The sequence below is a fragment of the Schistocerca piceifrons genome, chromosome X (genome assembly GCF_021461385.2).
Source record: "Schistocerca piceifrons isolate TAMUIC-IGC-003096 chromosome X, iqSchPice1.1, whole genome shotgun sequence".
NCBI classification, from domain to species: Eukaryota; Metazoa; Arthropoda; class Insecta; order Orthoptera; family Acrididae; genus Schistocerca; species Schistocerca piceifrons.
In genome coordinates, this window is record NC_060149.1 from 93,343,523 (window position 1) to 93,366,469 (window position 22,947).

General features: G+C 39.0%; 1 protein-coding gene across 3 annotated transcripts in view; it reads left to right on the forward strand.

Moving 5' to 3' along the window:
- The window catches only part of LOC124723125 (sodium-coupled neutral amino acid transporter 9-like), a 345,123-nt gene that overhangs the window by 286,889 nt on the left and 35,287 nt on the right, over positions 1–22,947 (forward strand). For 2 of the 3 annotated variants that reach the window (XM_047248312.1, XM_047248311.1), the window contains exons 8-10: positions 2,111–2,293; positions 2,391–2,602; positions 16,404–16,508. In XM_047248312.1, coding sequence (XP_047104268.1) covers positions 2,111–2,293; positions 2,391–2,602; positions 16,404–16,508 — 500 coding nt within the window. The remainder of the gene's footprint in view (positions 1–2,110; positions 2,294–2,390; positions 2,603–16,403; positions 16,509–22,947) is intronic. The other variant, XM_047248313.1, reaches the window with a different exon arrangement.

Genomic DNA, 22,947 nt, shown 5'->3' on the forward strand with positions numbered 1-22,947 from the left:
CCAGTATTGATTTAAGTGTCAGGAAGTCATTTCTGAAAGTATTCGTATGGAGTGTAGCCATGTATGGAAGGGAAACATGGACGATAAGTAGTTTGGACAAGAAGAGAATAGAAGCTTTCAAAATGTGGTGCTACAGAAGAATGCTGAAGATTAGATGGGTAGATCACATAACTAATGAGGAAGTATTGAATAGGATTGGGGAGAAGAGAAGTTTGTGGCACAACTCGACCAGAAGAAGGGATCGGTTGGTAGGACATGTTCTGAGGCATCAAGGGATCACCAATTTAGTATTGGAGGGCAGCGTGGAGGGTAAAAATCATAGAGGGAGACCAAGAGATGAATACACTAAGCAGATTCAGAAGGATGTAGGTTGCAGTAGGTACTGGGAGATGAAAAAGCTTGCACAGGATAGAGTAGCATGGAGAGCTGCATCAGGCCAGTCTCGGGACTGAAGACCACAACAACAACAACACGCGAAGAAAAAAATTGGACAGGAAGAAAATTTTCTGAGCTTCTCAAATGGCTAAGTACAGCATTTCCTTTAATTTTTAGTATAATTACATGTTTTGGTGACAATCAAATAAACATCTTAACCATATTTGACATATTCTCAATTATTAATGGCTTGCAACTTTATACTCTGTTGTAGTTCTTCATACAAATAAAGAAGATAATCACTGAATGGAAGCAAAGATTTGTTCACCCCCCCCCCCCCACTCGTCCCCCTCCCCCCCCCCCCCCCCCACCCACCCACACACACAGCAGTAAACTTGGCTGCCCCTCAAAATCCTAGTTGGTCATCTGCATGAGGTTATAACACAGTAGGATGTAGATGTTCCTAGGGGAAGTGTTTCTCCTGCCTGAGTTGGTCTGGGACCGCTTGATTTTGTCATCTGGCTTTAAATATTACAAAGTGTGAAATCAAAGTCATGAGTTCAAGTCTCCTTGAATTTTTAAACCGCATTTTAACTGTATGCTTACATTATCAGTCTTATGGAATCGCGAAGCTAATTTAATTCACTATCTGAACTACTAGTTACTGAATTTCTATGAAAGAGCTTGACAATGTCTGTCTATCCATGTACTGGCACTTTTAACTTGAAAGTTCACCCTACATTCAGTGGACAATGACACAGGTACCACCTGACAATTGTGCCTGTTAGAAGGGTATAGTGGTTGTTCATGAACTAAAAGCATGTGTTTGCAGTGAAACATCTGCAACATGTTATTCGCTTTGGCTCATTATTCGAAAGAAGGCAATAGAAGCAATTCAAAACATTTTTGCAATGTATGGAGTACGAGTCACAGGAGAAATCACATTAAAAAATGGTTTTCTCATTTCAAGGACAATGTTTTGATGATGAGAATCAACTGTGCAATGTGTGAAATGAGAGCCATTGGAGAAATCATATCAAAAAATTGTTTTCTCATTTCAAGGTCAAAGTTAAGATGGTGATTCTCCACATTCAGGAAGACCTACGGCCTTTGATAGAAAACATTTAAATTGTTGAATCCATGATATTTCACATCATTGTACTCAATAACCAGAAAATGTGATGAACTGTGACCATTTAGTCTTTGTGAGAGATTTTCATTTGACGGGCAAGGTTTAAAATGCAGTTTTAAGAATACTGTTTGCTCTACTTCAGTGAAACATAAATCATTGAGTGGCCATATCTGCATGTTTCCTTCAGCATTTCTATCTGATATTGTCATAAACAACAAGGATATACATAAAAAAAATCTCTGAAAAATTTTGATGAAAATTGTTTTAAAGCACCGAAGATTTCCTCAGCAGTACAGTGTAAAGCAAATTTTCTGTAATACTATGTACAATATACGCTGTAGTTAACATTAACAACAAAATATTTGTTGAGAACGCCCCTCAAAGCACTTTTAACATATTATTTGCAGCAATGTTTAAGAATACCATACACTGTGGGCATATTAAACCTGGCAGTTTTTATGTAATTAAAAGTAGCCTTATAATCCCAATCTTGTAAATATCATATTCTTTAATAGCTACACTTTAGTATTTTATATGTTTCCATTATTTTCAGACTGTAATGATGTCCTATATGTATGAATGACAGTTTATTTCTGATTTTAGTATTATGTATGCGGCATCCTGACCTGTATAATATAACTATGTCCATGAAGCATCCAGAAGAGGCTATAGCATTCCATCAGATTTGGGACCTGGAGAAAACAGTTCCAATTTTCTTAATTATAATTATAGCTCCTCTTATCAACATCAAATCAGCTACATTCTTCACTAAATTTAACTCATTAGGTAGGCTGTCTATTTTCACATATATAAATATAACAATGTGTCCATAGAAATGTAATGAACATTTGCTATGTATAATAAAAAAACTACTCTGTTTCAGGTACACTTTCCATTATGTATCTTCTAATTTTTGTTTTTGTCAAAGCCAGCAAGTGGGGTATTAATGTACAGCTCTCTGATAGTGAGAGCCCATCTTACGTCCCACCATTTTCGTCTAGTTTTCCAGCACTATCTGGAATGTTAGCACTTTCTCTTTTCATTCACAACATTATAATTAGCATAATGAGGAACAACAAACACCAGGAAAACAATGTAAGTCATTTCAGTCTTACTTCATTTCATTATGCATATGATGCTCTGTATTCATTACCTATGCTCATCAAACATTCACAAATTCATGACAACAAATTTTTATGTCAAGGTTCTGCTAACAGTTCACTTATAAGAGAAATAAATGATTAATTTAGAAAAATAAATAGCAGTAGTAATCGCATGAAATTATATGTTTCAAAGACATGTTAAGTCTCAACTTTATCTATGACAATGAATATAATCCAAGTTAAGGTGCTTTTCCAATGATGGAGAACCTCTGCAATACTTATATGAATTAAGAAGGGGAGCCTCAAAATGGGTTGAGGCATAAATTGGAGTTGGTATTAGGGAGGGATATACACTAGGGTATCTCTTGCAGCTGTGTTAGCTGTGGTGCCAGGTTAGCACAGTAGTTAGCACTTCTGCAGAGGATCTAGGTTCAAATCAAGGCTCTGGTACCAGTTTTAATTGATTATCATAAACAGCAGTACCTTTGTGGTTCAGTTCTTTGGTATGCCAGTTATAATAATGAAAGATGCAAATGCAAAAATTTTATATGTGCATCTATTGTGGTATAAACCATAATCTTCGTTTATATGATGCCTCATAATCTGCTTGATCTATAGATTACTCTATTTCTTTCAAAATTAAGCATTTGGCTGCCATCCAAGCTGTGTTCAGCAAACACCAATTTAACTTTTTCTCCAGGATCAATGTATCTGACATGTCCAAAGCAGCATTGTAAGTGCAACATGCACTGATCTCCAGTATTGTGTAGAGCACTTTTTTTTTTTTTATCCAAATTTCATTGGTGATCGGTTTATCTTACACTCTTGTTTGTATTCCACCAACATCAGGTTAGCACAAATACTTCATGATTATTCGTAATGGCAATATATTTCATAAACAGTTTCATAAAAAACATACACATTAATTTTCTGCATACCACAATTCTGAAAAAGGAATTAATTATTTGCAGTTCTTAGAGTGAGCCATCAGAAACATTCAATATGGCAAAAAGTAAAAACACCAATATTAAGTGCCCACTAACAGACATAATTCATACTTGTAATAATCAAAGAACCTATAATAAAGATATTTGGCGTAGAGATGTTGACATGATGATTGCTAACTGTGAACATTTTACGGAAGAGCGGATGACTACACATAGCTGTTCATTGGTTGAATTCTGTCCACTGACTGATTATTTGTGTGTGTGGGGGTAGTATATGTAGACTGGAATAATTATATTTTGTTTTCTTTGTAATTAGATATTAATTTATAAAACTATAGGGTGAAAGTTTGAGTAGATAATCTACAAGGCCCAACAATGATTTTGTTTAACTAAAATATAGATGATTAGAAAAGTATAAAAGTTTACAGTGATATTTGATTAGCACACTATATGCCTTTGTGGTAGATTACCAACTTACATGAAGAATAGCCACATCTGAAATTTCACTAATTTATTCAAATTCTTAATTAGAGGCTTAATTACATAAGAGTGTTATTTGATTCATAAAAATTAGGGCAACAAAAGTGTAGTGTCAAGTCCTGGACTCTAACAAGCAGATGGCTCAAATGCCAAATGTAATTTCAAATGTGGCTGAAATTTAATTATAAATATTATTTAAGGTAATTAGTCTTCAGAAAAATGAAACAGGTTGCCAGAAAGCATGAAATCAATATGCATAAATACTGAAAGAAATTTATTTGGACTTGTAAATGTGAAGAGACTTCGGCTACACAATTAATTAGGAACAATGAAAATTTGTGCCATGCCAGGACCCAAAGGAGGATTTCCCATTCATCACAAGTGATCGCGGTAACCACTTTGGTTATCTGAACACACCTCCAGGACTGACCCAAACTTCCATATGTCACTGTGTGTCTACGTCCTGCACTCGCACAGTTGCTGTGATCCCCACACAGGAAGACACTTTTATTATTATTTTTATGGCCTAGTCTAGGCAGGAAAAAATTTTTGCAAAGTCTGTGTCAGTGACTTTTGGAAGTTTGGGTTGGTCCTGGAGGCATATTCGTGTAGCTGAAGTAGTTCAGGCAATTGCTTGCAATAAGGGGAAATCCAGTTTGAGTCCTGATCCAGCACAAAGTTTCATTGTTATGGATCAATTGTGCAGCTGAAGCCTAATCATATTCACAATTCCAGATAAATTTCTTTCATTTCATATAGCTGTCAATCGCCACAGTGTCTGTGTGCAGTACAACATATGACACAGATGTTGTAAATACCACTGTATAAACAGTTTCAAATAAAAGATAAGGAAAAAATAGTTGTTTAAGAGGAGTGAAACACTAGGAGGTGGATTACCTCCACTCTGCTATGTTTCAAGATGAAAGGCATTTGCAGATGAGATTCTTTCCCAAGCTAATTATATCTCTAAAAATTTGTGGTGGTGAGAAGATAATTTTGGTATTGTATTGTTTCGAATGTTTGCAATCTTGGGTGTTAGTGGTCATACATAGGGCAGAAATGCTTGTTGCTTGCTCTCTTCCTCAGTTATTTCAGTACAGCATGTTGTTTGCAAGGCTTTAACAGTTTTTGTCTCATTATAGTCATTCTTTAAGATGGTCCCTCTAAGGTGTTGCAGCTCAGTAGATAGGCATTCATGCTCACTTGTATCCCAAGCTAGAAGGATTGAGATTCTTAAAACACCAGTGGTGCTTCCCAAGCTAGAAGGATTGAGATTCTTAAAACACCAGTGGTGCTATATTGTATTGGATATTTGTAGTCTCATTCTAAAGTTTATGATCTCTCGTATAAGATCAATATGTCAAATGACCTTATCCAGGTCTTTCCTGACATGTGGCTACACAACAATGGTGTTGTCAATGTATCTCTAGAAGTAGTCAAGTTTGGGCATGTCATTTCCTCATAATGCTACAAATACAGATTGGCAACCCTGGGACCACATGAGACCCCATGTTCACATTGTCCCCTTCCTCAGGCACCATACAGAAAATAAGTGGTGGTGGAAAACTTGCTACAACTGTGGTTCCAGCAAAGTTTTCAGAGGTGGTAGATGAGTATCAACGTTAGGTTGAACCTTATGAATAGATACTCTTTCCCGTGGTTCCATGTTCTTCAGAAACATCACAAACTTCTATAATTTCTTACAACTAACAGCTTCAGTAATTCTACCATGTATGTGTCCATCCAGTCTATAGGTCTGGGATCTGATAATATTTTGCATCAACTGTTTCTGTATAGCTATAAGACACTCAATATGATTTAATTATGATGTATTTTGTAATGACAACCATTAACTAAAGATATTTTGCACCTAAACTTTGTCAAATAAAGTTACTGAGTGAGGTGCTGCAGCTATGACAGTGCCTAACAGTTACTGCTGAGTAGTTGCTCTTCTAAATAGCACCCTGTACAAGCAAACCAGTTGCATCTTTATGTGTGGTTAGTCATACTTTAGGTACTTGGGTTATGCATGGCTCTGTTTAAAAAGAATAGCTCAATGTAATCATAGGGTCATGCCACCCCATCTGCTTTCATGTCCTGCAGCTAATTTACCGCAAACAATAACCTGTAACTATGATCCTGCAGTCAAATAGTCTACACATTGGCTAGAACTGCAAGTTAATAAAATATACAGAAATACAAAATAAAAGTTAAATGACTAATCTAATAACAAGGATTCTATTCTACCATCTGCAGTTGATGTAGACTACACATAATGATGTTGAATAATGTTTATTCAAGAAAGGACATCTCAAATAAGTTAGACATGGTCCTACAATATTTGATTAAAATATAGGCAGGAAATACTCTTATCAGATGCAGTAAAGTAATATTGAGAACGTTACAAGAATGGTAGCAAAATCCCCAAACTAAATAGTCATCAAAGATATGCATACTAAATCCATTTCATAATCACAACACATGGAACATTGATCAGCTCAAAACAATTAATAGTTCAACATGTGATGCACAGAATAGTAATTCACACTCTGTCTATTCTCATTTTCATAAATCAAGCAGAAGTAGTTTGTTCTAGGTACTCTGGAGCACATTCAGATCTCTTGTGAGTTAGAGATCCTTCAAAAGTTAAAGTATTGTATCGGCCATTCACCACCCAGAATCAATAACCTATATGACTGAATCACACATGTTACCATATGCAGATCAGCCTTCTACCATCACCTGACATAAAGTGCCCAGAATTGCTCCCTTGAGCTCTTCACTCTAGAAGCCCCAATCTCCACTTGACTCCTGTAGTGTTCCACTACTGTTTGCTTTTCGACTGGCTGAATGCCATTCCCACCAAATGTAAATCATTCTTACATCCTACAGACATGATTTGACTCACCTTGACCACTTTCCTGCACTAAACTAATATGTTATAACAATATTTAAATAAGGGAAATGTTATAAAAATTTGGTTACATTCATATCATTTATAATAAATGTAAGTAAGAGTCGGGTCAAAAATAATGACGCCAGCATTCTTGCACAAGTTTGTTCATGACGAATGACAACAGCTTGTCCTTAAATATTGCTTACATAAATATTTATGCCTTCTTGACAGAAGTGTCTTTTAGTTTTCTTTTCAATTGTGGTGTCCACTAACACATGCAACTGATCACCTTTAAATTAGCTTAGTTTTTTAATAGCTCTTGCAATCAATATTTACGTAAAATTTCTGGCAAAATAGTAAACAGTTCAATAAACAAATTCACAAGTATGACAAAATATGAAGTATTCATGCTGTTTCCATTTTCTGTGTCATTGTGGAGGATATGATGTTCTGGAAAACATTTGCATAATGAAAAGATATCAAAAACGTAATCAATCCAGAAATGAAATAGGTACAGGTACTTAGCTTTCAGTGATAATAGCTATACTGCAATGTTATTATCTTTCATTCTTCTAAAGATATTGATATTATTGTTCCGTCATTGAATGCACCTCATTTTTCTGGAATTACCAATTTCTTCAGATTTGCATTTGATACTTGACTGTAAATTGTTATAGACTCTCAAAGATGCCATCTTTCGGCTTGTCTCAGAGTTTGCCATTTCTAGTCATTCCACACTCTGCTAAGTGAGTGACCATTGTCCAGTTCCTTCATATGGGCTTTACCCACATCAGGTCTTTGTCCTGAGCTGGGCTAGAGTGGCCACTGAAATACACCTTACCATGTATCATTTCTGGGCAGCCAATTAGATCACCTAAATATGCATAACAGTACACAGTACAAATAAGAACTAATCTTGCACCTAATTTATCAGCTAGTAACATTATGAATCCTTCATTGGTAAATGGGCCATGAGCAAATGTACTGCATATTTGGTGTCCCTCCACAGCTTATCACTTTGATACCCAACTTAAATGATGTAATGATAAACACAACTGTTGGGTTGACTTGCAAGAATTTCCACTTTGTGATGACAACAGAGTCTACCTTGACATCTGTACTTATCATTTGTTGAGTGTTTCATTGTCCAGAAGTGACAGGTGGAACCAATTCTGAGCATCATGCCACAGCCTTCAGTGAGCAGATAATCACTAGTATTTGTTGATGGAGCACTAAACAGTTGAGGCTACATCTAGTGCACTATCCTGATCATTCACAGACCTTAGAGTTTAATATCCTGCTAATGATGAAGCAATGCCATTTCCTGTAATGTCATGAATATTTACTTCTGTAATATGACAATGACTGTGCACACAGTTCTTATTATACCTAACATGGTCTCCAGGATGTTTGTCAGTGCCCCTGGTCACTATGACTGACATACTAGCCCCTCAATGAATATGTGTAGGGTATTATGAGATGGCAGCTGGCCCATTCTGCATTATTAACAACCCACATTGACCAGTTGTTACATCAAGTGGCAGAAGCTTGAGACTGTTTCCCAAGGTAACACTAACTTATTTATAATGCTCTGTGTTTAAGTCCGTAGGATTGCATTGTAAATATGACATTTAAAAATTAATATCTATTATAGTCCATCCAAGGGTGTGTGATCCCATAATCATGATCAAATCTGGTGTGCTATTTGTACAATATGAGAATAGAACTTTGTCCATCTAGGACTTTCATCTCAGGATGCTCATTTCCTTATTTGCCACTAGTGTTGTAGAATAGTTAACATTATTCGTGTGTAAAAAATTATCCCTATAGAAAAGAAAAAAAACTGAAATTTTACTTCATTATAGATACAAATAGTTTATTTTCAGGGCCAGTCTTATACTGAATTTCAGAAAAAAGCATCCTATTGCTTGCTTACATTCTCCAGTCATTTCACTTCTCATTTTTCTTCCTCTTAATCAATTTTTACTTCTTTGCCTTTCCTTCCTCTGAACTGAAGAGCTAAGCAGTGATCCACCTTGTACCATCTTTCACCTCCTGCTCAGTTCCCCTATTATCTTGGTCCCCTCCATCCTAGGTCTCTTTCAAAACTGGGATCTGCATGACATGATCCTCCTTCCCAACATCCAAAACTAGTAGTTACGAAAGATAGATATTTTTTTTAAAGGCTCCTACTGGCAATACTGTTACTTTGCCTCCTAAAGATAGGCCAGCTAATATGCTTCCTTGCAATGTAGCAATTTTCTATGTGCATTCTTTTCAACACATAAGCTACAAGAGCAATGATGTATTTATTAACTTATATACCATACCACAGCTGTAGACAAGTTTTATAACCTCTTGAAGTGCAAAATATGGTGGTGTTCAAATAACTGGAAATTTTCGAGATCAACTGATGACTCATTATATTAATTAATGTGAAATATGACATTACTGTCAATCTGGAGAGCCACGACTGCAAAATTATTTTTTTCTTCTTTTGTTATACCTCACAACACTGACTTTCTTCAGCTGTGATCCACAGCCATCCTTAGCTAATCTTTGCAGTGTCAGAAACCTAGTGAGGTAGAGGTAAATATGTTGTATCATAACATTTGTTTACCTATGTCATGAAGCTTCTCAGACTGCAGTACTGATCTGAAGATCACTCTTGATCATAGGTGAAACTAGTCAGTGTAAAAATAAAACCAATGGTTGTCGTTGTTGTGGCAGACAACAGGAATGAACACTGGATTTTGAATCTGTTTGATACAACACATGGCAGCAGAACATATGATAACATGAAACGACGTAGAGGTGACACAAAGTCAGTAGCATAACAACATCTAAATCTTGAGGGCTGCACAATAGTTAAAAGTTGACAACTCAGCATAGACAGAGAGTAGGAGTCTCATGACAGCCTAGGTATAGACATCTGTAGACATCACCAGTGTTGGCAGTGCTAGTTTTGAGTCAATGCAGCCAGCCAGCGTTGTAGACTCACACTGCAGGCCAATGATGGAACCTCTAGTGTTGGTCCCTACATTCATGGCTAGCAGACCTTAGCTCAGTGCAGTGAGCAACATCTGTGGTGTGTCAGCATGACAAGTTACTGGTGCCGCATACAATTCTCGAGTGAGGCAGATGGCAAAAGGTAGTGATAAGTGTCAGTCTACCACACCAACCGACTACTGGGCCTGGCCCCATGCTGCACAGAGAGAGAGGTGTATGGCCACCATTGCTTCCGCAGCCCCTCTCGTGGTAGAGGCTCCAGGTGCCCCTGGTCAGTGGGCACCTGAATATAGGGCTGGAAGTGGCCTACCGGAGGGGACTACATCAGTTGGACAGCAGTGGCACCATGGATGAAGTGGCAGACACTGGAGGCGACGTCATGATGACTGGGGTCCAGAGCGGTGGCTGCTTCTCTGGTGCACACTCCAGGAGCATCTGCAGCTGTGGTAACTTGATGCAAAGTGTCAGTCTGCCCCATGGTGGGGAAGCCAGTGGCAAGACCAGTCTTGTCCCCTGTGGCTGCAATAGCATGGAGCAACTAACAATGGAATGAGAGGGGGCAGGTGGAGGAGGATGGAGGGAGGGGTTCAAGGATGAACTCTTCTTTCTCTGTAGGATGTGAAAATGGGGTAGGATGGAAGGATTGGGAAGAAAAAGATTGCAGGGTGCAGGTGTGTAACCAGAGCAGGTTCTGATGTCGGGTGACAGTCCAGTCTTCATTATCAAGCCTAAAAAGCCTACGCTCTCATTGCTGATGAATGGTGGCTGGGAACAACCTATCTTATCAGCCAAACTCCTAGGAGCACACCCACATGCCAGACTGGAACTTTGGGGTGGTAGGAGGAAATGGGGGTTTGGCTGCAAGCAGGAGTAGATGCAGAAGAGAATGGGGTTGATGTCTATGTGAAAGCTCTGATGGGCTCTTGGCGCTGAATGGTGTCACCCAAAATGAACTTAAAAAAATGTTAGGGTGTCTTCTATGGAAGCATCTTAGACTTACTTCTTAATATGCTGTTTGAATATCCAGACAATCCGCTCTGCCTCTCCATTCGATTTGGGATGAAAAGATGTGCTTGGTCACTAATGTCTATGGTAGGCCTTCAGAGGTGAAAACCTTTGAGAATGCTGTCATTGTGTATTCCACTGTGGTTGTAAAGCAGTTAAAATGTATGGGAACCTGGAAAAATTGTCAGTTATGGTGAGTCATGTGATATTCAGGAACAGGCCTGCAAAATCAAGGTGCACTCTTTCTCAAAGTTTGATGGCTGCTGGTCAAGATGAAAAAGCCTGACATGGGTCTGCCTGCTGTTCCACACATCTGTTGCATTGACGGACTAGGCTCTCTATTTCCCAGTCAATGCCCAGCCAATAAGCATGGAACTGAGCAAACAGTTTGGTCCTGAAAGCACCCCAATGTCCCTCATGCAGCAAATGTAGGATCTGTTGTCATAAGGCTGTTGGATTCACTATGTACAGTGCAGTGTGGTCTCTGGCTAAAAGGAGCAAATGGTGTCACAGCCCATAGTGGTGGCAAAGAGGTTCTGTCCACCTGTGCAAGATGAAGGTGTGAACTTGTTTGAGAATGGTGTCGACCTCTGCGATGGTGGTGATGTGAGCTCTCATAATGGTAAAATTGTCCACAGCTCATTGAGCCTCATCATCCAGACAGAAACAAAGAATTTCCTCTTGATCAAATTTTTAGTCTGGCCCCAGAGGTAAGCAAAAAAGAGTGTTCACTTTTGTGAGGTGAGATGTGCTTCTGAAATGGTTTTCATAGGTACATCCTGAGAGGAACATAGCCAAGTGCTGGAGCCAAAGAGCAGTATGATCTGGAACATGAACTGTTGTGTTGGACAATGAGATCAATGTCTTATGGTCTATTGTCATGTGGAACTTGGTGCCATACAGAGGAAAAATTTCTTCAAAGTCAATTGCATTACCAGCGCCTCTTTCTCAATCTGAGAGTGCTTAAATTGTGCGGAGATGAGGGTTTTTGAAGTGTACGCAATGGGATGCTCTGAACCATCAGCCTCTCAGTGAGTGAGGACAGCCACCACCCCATAGTTCAACATGTCTGTTGAAACCACTAACTGCTTCCTAGATTGGAAAGTCACTGGATAAGATGCTGAGAGTAGACACTGTTTGAGTTCCCTGAATGTCTTTTCATGCATGGCCAATCACATGAAAACCACTGCTTTCTTACATGAGTGATGCAATGGATAAGCTATATGACATGCTACTGGACTGAATTTTCTTTAATTTGTAATTTTTAATGTGGAGCTGTTTGAGGTTCACCTCCAATGGCATGGGTGTTATCACTTTCACATGTTTCTACGTTGGTAATGCACATTTGTGAGAAAGGATGTGGCCTCAGTACTGCAATTAAGGCTGAAAAAATTCATGTTTGCTGAAATGACACTTAAACCATTCGACCGTGCTGAACAAACTGAGTTTGAACTGCCTAGTGGCACTGAGCTGTGTGCTTGATGAACTGCACTCGGGCCCATAGTTGACAACATTTGGTAGACTGGACAAAGTATATTTAGAGTTTCACCCCAGCCACAAGAGTCCACTTCATATTTTCATATTTGTTTTTGATGAGAGGTTCTTAACAGTAATAATTAATCAGATTAACAAATATGCTGAACAGTTTGTAAGTTCACATGTTGGTACATTGAAACAATGATTGCATGTGCACAGATGGGTACCAACCTAACACTGAGATTTCTATTCTTTGTTTGCAATGTTATTCCTACAAGGCATAGTTCAGAAACTCAATTGTGAAATGTATTACTAAAAAAAGAAATTCTTGGAACACCTATTTTCCAAAATGTGTTGTGTATGTTTTTGTTCCTCCAGTAAAAACCTTCATGAGACTGTCAAAATAAATCAATTGTAATGTGCTTATTTTCATAATTCACATTCCTGCTTCCATAAGTTTTTTATTGTCAACACAATCCCAACAATCACTTGATTTGAGAAAAGTGCACTGACACATATCAGTGGTGCAAGGAACAACCCAGTCAAGTAGTTAATCCTGCCTCCCACAAAAGAAGAAAAGTGTGTCTTCAGGTTTGCTAAATGCTGCTTGGTGGAACTTCCTGTGATGATGATGTCATCCAAGTAGCTAATAAAACCCGGCACATTGTGAAGCAGCTGTTCCAGGAACCTCTAGAAAATTGCCAGGCCACTGGAGGCTCCAAAAACCAACTGCTTATCTTTGTATAAACCATGTGGTGTGTTAATCACTGATATCTTCTTTGAACATTTGTGTAGTGGGAGCTGTAAGTATGCCTCAGTGAGGTCAATTTTGAAGAAAAATTGCCCACCCATGAGTTTTGCATATAGCTCCTCACGCTTTGGAATGGGGTATGTGTCCACATCGGCTCTAGTATTCACCATGATCTTGAGGTCTCTGCAAAGTCAGTCTATGCCAGATGATTTCCTGATCATAACCAGGACAGTAGCTCACTGACTCAACAATATAAGTTCTATCACACCCTATTCATGCAGCCTGTCTAATTCATCCTTGACCTGGCCACAGAGTGCAAATGTAACTGCCCAAAGATGAAAAAATTGAGGTCATGCCATAGATTTCAGCAAACTATCAGCTTCAAAACTCTTCACATTTCCCAATCCAGAAGAAAAAATGTTGGGGAATTCAGTGCAGAGCACATACAGTTGTTGATAAGGAACATTCTCAGAGACCATCTTGACTGTGTCATTGATGGAAAATCCAAAAGACGTGACTGCATCCAAACCTAAGAGATTTTTGGTATCGGTAGTGTTTATGACTAAGAAAGTTATGTCCTGGTCATGTTTTTGTAAATGGCTTCCATGGTAAACTTACTTTTCAATGAAATGCATTGCTTGCTGTAACTGACCAAATCATTGAACTAATTTAGTTACTGTTGGTTCCCCTAACTGTAAATATATTTGAAAGCTAATGAGATTTGGGGCAACACCTGTATCAACTTGAAAGTTGACCATCCTGCCAGCCACAAACAGTAGCTTATTGAAGGAACCCCCTTGAGTGGATGGTGCAGAACATATAACATTAAGTGGAAATGTTGAGTCATAGACAGACAGTTGTGTCTGCCTATGACTCAACATCTCCACTATATGGTGAATAGCAATCTATCCTTTTCTCAATATTGTCATTATTCCATCCTGGATTTCCTATTGTTTGACATATAACATTAATGCCCATTTCATCTTGTGATCACGAGACAGGAATGGCCACTTGACAAACAGATTCAATGTGACCCTGACATGAACATTTAGTGCAATCTGCTCATTAGAATGGGCTGTTGTCTCTAGCATGCTTCTGAGAAAGGTCAGGCAGTACAGGTAAGGTTGTCATTAGCTGGAGTGGCATGCGACCCCCTGTTTACATGTGGCAGGATGTGCATACTGTTGCTTGTGTACTGCTGCATTGTCACCACTGGGTGCCAAATCTGCCACAAGTCCATGTTCACTGTTTACCATGGCAATGCTCACCAAGGAATCTAACCAGCAGCCTGCCACTTGTGTGACTTCATAGGTCTAAGCTAAATGCAACACTTCATTCAATGAGGGGCCATCAAACAGTAAAATCTGTAACTGAAACTCTTTACTGGGTGCTGCACATATGATCATGTCTCTCATCATGCCCTCTGCATAAGATTCTTTGGTGGTAGGCATAAGAAACTTGCATCGATGACTTAGTCCCTGAAATTCAGTCGACCAAGCTCAGTATGACTGACTCAGTTGATTGCGACACTGGTAAAACTTGAGGTGACAAAAAATCACATGATGATGTATTTTGTAATGAGCACCTAGTGAGGAACAAATTTTGTCAAAATTCAGTTTATCAGTTTCCATCAGAAGGGTCAAAATGTGCAACAACTGATAAGTTTCTTGCAGAAACCATGATAAGTAAAGGGATCTAGTAGTATCATTTTCTTTTACCTTGAGAGCTGTAAAGTGCTGATGCAGCTGCTTTTTGTACAAAAATGCAGTCTTCTGACTTTTCCTCATACAGCAGGAATGGCAAAAAATTTACCACTAGCTGCAGCAGTACTCTGCCCAGGAGGCCTTTTGTATGCTTTTGACTTTCCATGTGGTGAGCCATCAGATATTGCATAACAACAGCAAGAGAGGGTTACGCCATGGTGACTGAAAAGAAGGAAATGCCAGTGGCCATTCAACATATCAAGTCTGCAGTTCACTGAAAAGTTCGCCAACCGAAAGCATCAGCCAAGTTATGAAATTCACATGCAGGTTGTCACAGTCTGAGTGATGGAACATATGCAAGTTCACTCAGCAGTCACCAGCTGTGTTGTGGCACACAACACTAACAAACACTCATTTTTCAGTTTGTTAATGTGATACAACACATGATGGCAACATGTACAATTACTTGAAACTGCCCAGAGGTGATTAAAAGTCAGTAGCATAACAACAGAATGTTGAGTACTGCATACAGTAGAGGAACAGTTCTGAGATGATCAGCATGACAATGCATCCTTTCATAAAGCAGTATATGTGACACAATGGTTTATTGGCAGTAACATTCCTGAAATGGACTGGCATGCCCATAGTTGTAACTTGAACTCAGTGGAATACATTTGGGAGGTGTTAGAATATCAATACTGCAATAGACCTCAGCATCCTACATCATTACCTAATCTGGTTTTGGCTCTTGATGAAGAAAGGGATGCTGCTCCTCCACATACATATAGAGAGCACACTGAAACTGTCCCCAGAAGAGTTCATGCTATCATAAAGATGAAGGGTGGGTACACCCAATGTTAATGTCCACTAATAGACATACTATTGACCAGATAGTGTATGAAGCTGTTGTACACTTTGTACATACTTCATTTTTTGTAAAGGTCTGATAATCAATATTTGGTGGACAGTTGGTAGTCATTGTTTTTAAGTCTTTTATGTTATTATGTGATCTGTTGTAGCTGCTTCAGTATTAATTTTTATATAGTGAATTATGATATACACCTTCAAAACAAAAATTCAAATTTCAGTTTATAAAAGAGTTGTAAGGTGAAAGAAATGGTGTTACCTGAGCTCTTTCAAAGATCTTTACGTGAACTTATTAATTATTGTGTACAGATAGGTGGGTTGTAAACAAATTTGTTATTAGGCTGTCAGTGAGAATAACTGAATAACTGGTAATTTTTTTTTTTTTTTTGTTTTGTTTTGTGTAAGTTGGTAATCGTCATATCTCTATCCCACAAAAAAACAAAAGATTATGTGTAATAGATACTCTATTAATAAAAATTAATTGGTGTAAGCATTATGTAAGATCTTGGCAACACATATTTAGAATTAGTTACAAATAATGAAAATGCATATAGCAGCACACGCTATGTGAAAACAGAAAAAGAAATCAGTTTTCACAGCCATATATAAATCTGTTTTGTTAATTTATAACCCAATTTTCTTAAATTTTATTTTTTCAGGGTCGTGATTTGTCAGTTGCATATGTCCTTGTCATAGTTACATATGTGACAATTGGGGTAGTTTTCTACATCTGCTTCCCACTAAAGAAGTCATGCATAGAAGATGTAAGTCAAAATATACTTGTAAGCTTAAATATTATGGTCATAAATTTAATGTAGATAAGAGATATTGGGACTTCTGATGATTTACATGTCACTAAATCAATAATTAGTAATGATGTGCATTTCAACAGTAGTTTTTGTTAGTGAATTAAGATCTGTTAAAAGCCGCGTAAGACTCCCACTAAAGAAGTCATGCATAGAAGATGTAATTCAAAATATACTTGTAAGCTTAAATATTATGGTCATAAATTTAATGTAGATAAGAGATATTGGGACTTCTGATGATTTACATGTCACTAAATCAATAATTAGTAATGATGTGCATTTCAACAGTAGTTTTTGTTAGTGAATTAAGATCTGTTAAAAGCCGCGTAAGACTACAATTTTACATAAAAGTGTAAGGTGAATGTTTCTTAGATATTCCTATGAGTCAAGTAGATATTTGCTTCACCAACCTTAGAGGAATATTTCTCAATCAATTTAATGCAACTAAAACACCATCTGGGTAAAATTATTGGAAAAGAACTTATATTAAAGAGTATAAATTAATTTTCCTCTTTCTTCTTCTTCTTCTTCGTCTTCTTCTTCTTAGCTTCTAAGGGGCTTGAAGCTTCTGTGCTGATCGCCCATGCTGCCTCCAAATGCCTCTTTCCTGTGCTACTTCCTGCCAATTATTTATGCCCATCCTGTTGCACCTTTTTTTTTTTTTAAATTCATTTAGCCATGTACTCCTGGATCTCCCCCTTGGTCTCTTGCCAAATGATTTCTCCATGAATATTCTTGAAACCAGGTGGTCTTAGATTAGATTAGATTCAGTTTTCATTCCATAACCCCAAAAATGAGATGATTGACATGGATGTGGAACTAGTCAGAAAGTATAACATTAAAACCAAAAAACGTTTGAATATAATACTTGCTACAGTGGTCATTTATCAGGAGATTGTCAAAATATGTGGTTACATTATAAAAAACTGGAACTGCCAATATTCACAATAATACAATGTCAGAATGAAACATAGTTATGCACTTTCACTAAATTTGTAATACACAGAGTACCTAGACTTGACTGTTGTGACCATGTTCTGTCAAAATTGAAATCTAACAGACATTTTTACTAAAGCTGGTCTAACAGTCCCTGTTAGGATATTTATCTATAGAGTGGAAGAAGTTACCTATCAAATAGGCTTTAAACTCTGTTTAAACTGTGCTTTATCTGAAAGTAAGTTTTTAATGGTTGCTGGAAATTTATTTAAAATGTGTGTTCCTGAATATTGCATGCATTTTTGGAATAAGGTAAGTGATTTTAGGTCTTTATGTAGATTGTTCTTTTTCTTTGAGCTATTGGTTGGAAACAGAGACATATTACTTCCGAGAAATTACACTAAGGAATACATATGCTGAAAAGCAGTGGTTCGAATAACACGTACGTTGAACAGGTTTCTTCATTATGTTCTTGAATTTACACAACAAATGAGTCTTATTACTTGCTTTTACACGCTAAAAAATTTTGCTCAGTTTGATGAGTTACCTCAGAATATGATCCCACGTGACATAATACACTCCTGGAAATGGAAAAAAGAACACATTGACACCGGTGTGTCAGACCCACCATACTTGCTCCGGACACTGCGAGAGGGCTGTACAAGCAATGATCACACGCACGGCACAGCGGACACACCAGGAACCGCGGTGTTGGCCGTCGAATGGCACTAGCTGCGCAGCATTTGTGCACCGCCGCCGTCAGTGTCAGCCAGTTTGCCGTGGCATACGGAGCTCCATCGCAGTCTTTAACACTGGTAGCATGCCGCGACAGCGTGGACGTGAACCGTATGTGCAGTTGACGGACTTTGAGCAAGGGCGTATAGTGGGCATGCGGGAGGCTGGGTGGACGTACCGCCGAATTGCTCAACACGTGGGGCGTGAGGTCTCCACAGTACATCGATGTTGTCGCCAGTGGTCGGCGGAAGGTGCACGTGCCCGTCGACCTGGGACCGGACCGCAGCAACGCACGGATGCACGCCAAGACCGTAGGATACTACGCAGTGCCATAGGGGACCGCACCGCCACTTCCCAGCAAATTAGGGACACTGTTGCTCCTGGGGTATCGGCGAGGACCATTCGCAACCGTCTCCATGAAGCTGGGCTACGGTCCCGCACACCGTTAGGCCGTCTTCCGCTCACACCCCAACATCGTGCAGCCCGCCTCCAGTGGTGTCGCGACAGGCGTGAATGGAGGGACGAATGGAGACGTGTCATCTTCAGCGATGAGAGTCGCTTCTGCCTTGGTGCCAATGATGGTCGTATGCGTGTTTGGCGCCGTGCAGGTGAGCGCCACAATCAGGACTGCATACGACCGAGGCACACAGGGCCAACACCCGGCATCATGGTGTGGGGAGCGATCTCCTACACTGGCCGTACACCACTGGTGATCATCGAGGGGACACTGAATAGTGCACGGTACATCCAAACCGTCATCGAACCCATCGTTCTACCATTCCTAGACCGGCAAGGGAACTTGCTGTTCCAACAGGACAATGCACGTCCGCATGTATCCCGTGCCACCCAACGTGCTCTAGAAGGTGTAAGTCAACTACCCTGGCCAGCAAGATCTCCGGATCTGTCCCCCATTGAGCATGTTTGGGACTGGATGAAGCGTCGTCTCACGCGGTCTGCACGTCCAGCACGAACGCTGGTCCAACTGAGGCGCCAGGTGGAAATGGCATGGCAAGCCGTTCCACAGGACTACATCCAGCATCTCTACGATCGTCTCCAAGGGAGAATAGCAGCCTGCATTGCTGCGAAAGGTGGATATACACTGTACTAGTGCCGACATTGTGCATGCTCTGTTGCCTGTGTCTATTTGCCTGTGGTTCTGTCAGTGTGATCATGTGATGTATCTGACCCCAGGAATGTGTCAATAAAATTTCCCCTTCCTGGGACAATGAATTCACGGTGTTCTTATTTCAATTTCCAGGAGTGTAGAATGAAAGTATGGAAGTTTTTTATATTGATATATCATACATCTGACATCATTCTCACTGCAAATACAGACTTGTTTAGGAGCTTCAGCAATTCTGTGGCATGCCCTTTCCAACTGAATTTATTACTGAGTTGTAATCCCAGAAATTCAACACTGTCAACCTCTTCGATCTCCATGTCTTCATACGTTATACATATGCCAGACGGAATCTCTTACAGGTTCTGAACTGCATTAAAATATTTATTAATGCCAGTGAAAAATTGATTAGCAGTCATTTCTAGATCTTTACTTGACTTGCTACTTCTTGCAATGTTTGTATCATCTGCAAACCAAACAGACTTAGCATCTGTTAGTGTAACAAATGAGAGATCATTAACATACACAAGAAAAAGCAATGGACCCAAGATGGGACCTTGAGGAACATCACTTGTAACTAATTCCCTGTCAGATAAAGACTGACTGCTTACTCCACAGCTATTTCACAACAACACCCTTTGTTTCCTGTTAGCTAGGTAAGACTCAAACCTTTTCACAGCATTGCTAGTGACACCATAATACTCCAATTTACTTAAGAGGATTCTGTGATTTACACAGTCAAAGGCCTCTAATTTGTTATCTACTGATTTCATTCTCACCATATGATCTGCCCACTGAAGTCTTATGGAATTTATTATGCTTATTATTGTTGCTTGTTGTGCCATCATGTGGATTTCAGTGTTACATCTTCTCTTGCAACTTTGCAATTCATTATCATAATATGGACCAAAGATTTTTCTACAAACTTTATTTTCAAATACTTGTATCTCCTCTTTGGCCAAGAATATTACTGACCACCTCCAGATTTTACTTTAACTCATATACCTCTAGAGCAGAGCTTTCCAAACTGGATATTCTTTCACCCTGGAGTGTCAAGTAGTATAATCAAGGGTGTTGTGAGATTAATAAACTCAGAATGTAAAACAAATGAAAAATGTATGATAAAATAATGCAAAATATCCTCCTGTTCATACATTTTAACCATAGATCATGTATTAAATGAGTGACTGGGATGTTAATTTCCACTATTTTGGGCACATAACTTCCAATTACAACACTAGATGTCTCTCTTCTGTTGACATACACTGGTGCCCTCTGTCAGCCCATGTCTTAACAAGCTCTTCAAGCAGTGATAGTGAGGGTTGTACACTTTTCCTCCAGTCTGTTTGTTTGTTTTGTTTTTGTCATGTGCCATTATTGTACTTTTTTCAAACAGGTATAATATACATAGTCACCAGAAATGTATAAATTTATTGTCAGAAAGATGTGTATGAAACATCAGCTGCAGAAAAATAGTAAAGCAATGTGTCTGAAACTACAGTAGATACTGAACAACAACCAAATAGTGCACCTCAAGCCTCTGTTTGTTCAGCACCATCATGCAGTAGCAAGAACACAAAAGTGGGGCTGTACAATGAAGAATATTAAAAAATGGGGTTCATATGATTTGGAAATGAAGAATGTCCTATGCCACAGTTTGAAAAATGTGGAGAAAAACTTTACAGTGCAGGCATGGTACCAAATAAACTGCTCCATCATATTCCAGAAAAACACAAACATTTACAAGGAAAAAGTTTTGAGTGTTTCAATGAAATTCCAAGACAGAAGAATCAGCAAAGTTTTTTGTGTACTAAGAAATTTAAGACCTCTGATTAAAATGAAGAAGCTAGTTGTCTTGTAGCTGACATTATTGCAAAAAATACATTACTTCATGTAATTACAGAGAAAGCCATCATTCCAGCAGGCTGTGCTATAATGAAAACAATGTTTAGCTCTGAGTAGGTAAGTGATGTGGAAAGTAATTCCCATGGCTGATAACACAGTTGTGGGATGGACTCAGGGTATATTTGAAAACATTGAACACTCTGTTACAACTCAAGTTGGTGGAACAAGCATCATGTATCCCATCAAAGGCAGGGCTTCATGTGAAACCAATCATGTGATGTACATGCTAATCTGCAACCACTGTGCTTCATTCTGTCTGGGCATGACAACCAACAAGCTGTCTGTCCACATAAATAGCTTCTGACAAACTGTGGCCAAGTAACAGCTGGAGCACCCAGTTGCTGAGCATGCTCCCCATCCCAGTGTTCTTCATTTTAATGACTGCTTCACAACTTACGCCAGCTGGAGCCTTCCTACGAACACCAACTTCTCTGAATTGCACAGGTGGGAACTCTTTGAACTCCCCCTACAATTTATCCTACATTCCCATGGCCCTCCTGGCCTCAACCTTGTTAGTCATTGTCCTCCATACACCATAGCTTCCCTGTTCCCACTCCACTACCTTCTATTCCACAAGTGCACCCACAGTCTTTTTACTTCTCTCCTTTTCCACTCCCCATCCACCAGCTAGCCTCCTGACTGCACTACCCTCTTTCCACCTCATCCGTGTATGCTCCCTCAAATAGCAGTTTACAATCCCTCACCAGTATCCTGCTCTCGCTCCTCCTCCCTGGCCTACCCTCTACCTTACACCCACCACCCAGATTGCTACTCCCATCATGCACAGCTGCTCCCAGTCTGGCCTCGGTAGTCAGGAACAGTGGTCATGTGTGTGAGCAGCATTTGTGTGAATGTGTGTGTGTGTATGTTGTCTAATTCATTGGAAGACCTTCTCGCTGAAAGCTTAGTAGTCTTTTTGTTGTTCCTGTCTGCAACTCAACATCTCTAATATATGGTGAGTAGCAATCTACGCTTTTCATAATATTATCACTATTCCATCCTGCATTTTCCATCATTTAAATTTAATTTTTGCAATTCAACTGTATGAATTTACCAATGTATGTGGCCTAGCTCAGCTTGCTTCTTTTATTTGTTTCATTAATGAATGAAACATAATAGAGCATTATATCTGTTGCAAGGAAATTCCTTAAATGATCAGAGTCAAAGGTTTTTTAAAATAATAAATGGATACATGGAGACAATGAGTTTGTCGTGGAAGAATTGCATTGGCATATGCACAGATGGTGCCCCATCAGTGACAGATTCTGTAAAAGATTTATGACACTGGTGAAGCAACAAAAATGAAAACTTAATTATTATGCACTGCTTTCTACATAGGAAAGTGCTTGTAGCAAAACTTATTGGGAAGGATTGGAAACCAGGTTTGGGCATGACTGGTAAAATGATAAAGTAAGAGCAGGCCTCTCAGGTCAAGACCATTCTCTCATACATGTGATGTGCTGGGAAGACAGCACTGTAACCTTCTTCTTTATACAGAAGTCTGCTGACTATAAAGAGGGAGAATATTTAGCCATGTGTATGAATTTAATAATTATTGATGCAGTTGTTTGAGCAACAAAACAAAACTATGTTTGTGGCTGCATTAAAAGATTAGTTGTGCAGCACAAAACTAGCTTTCCTTCCTGATTTATTTGAAATATTCAAAAAGACAACTGCCAGTCCATAAGGTTAGGATGCAAA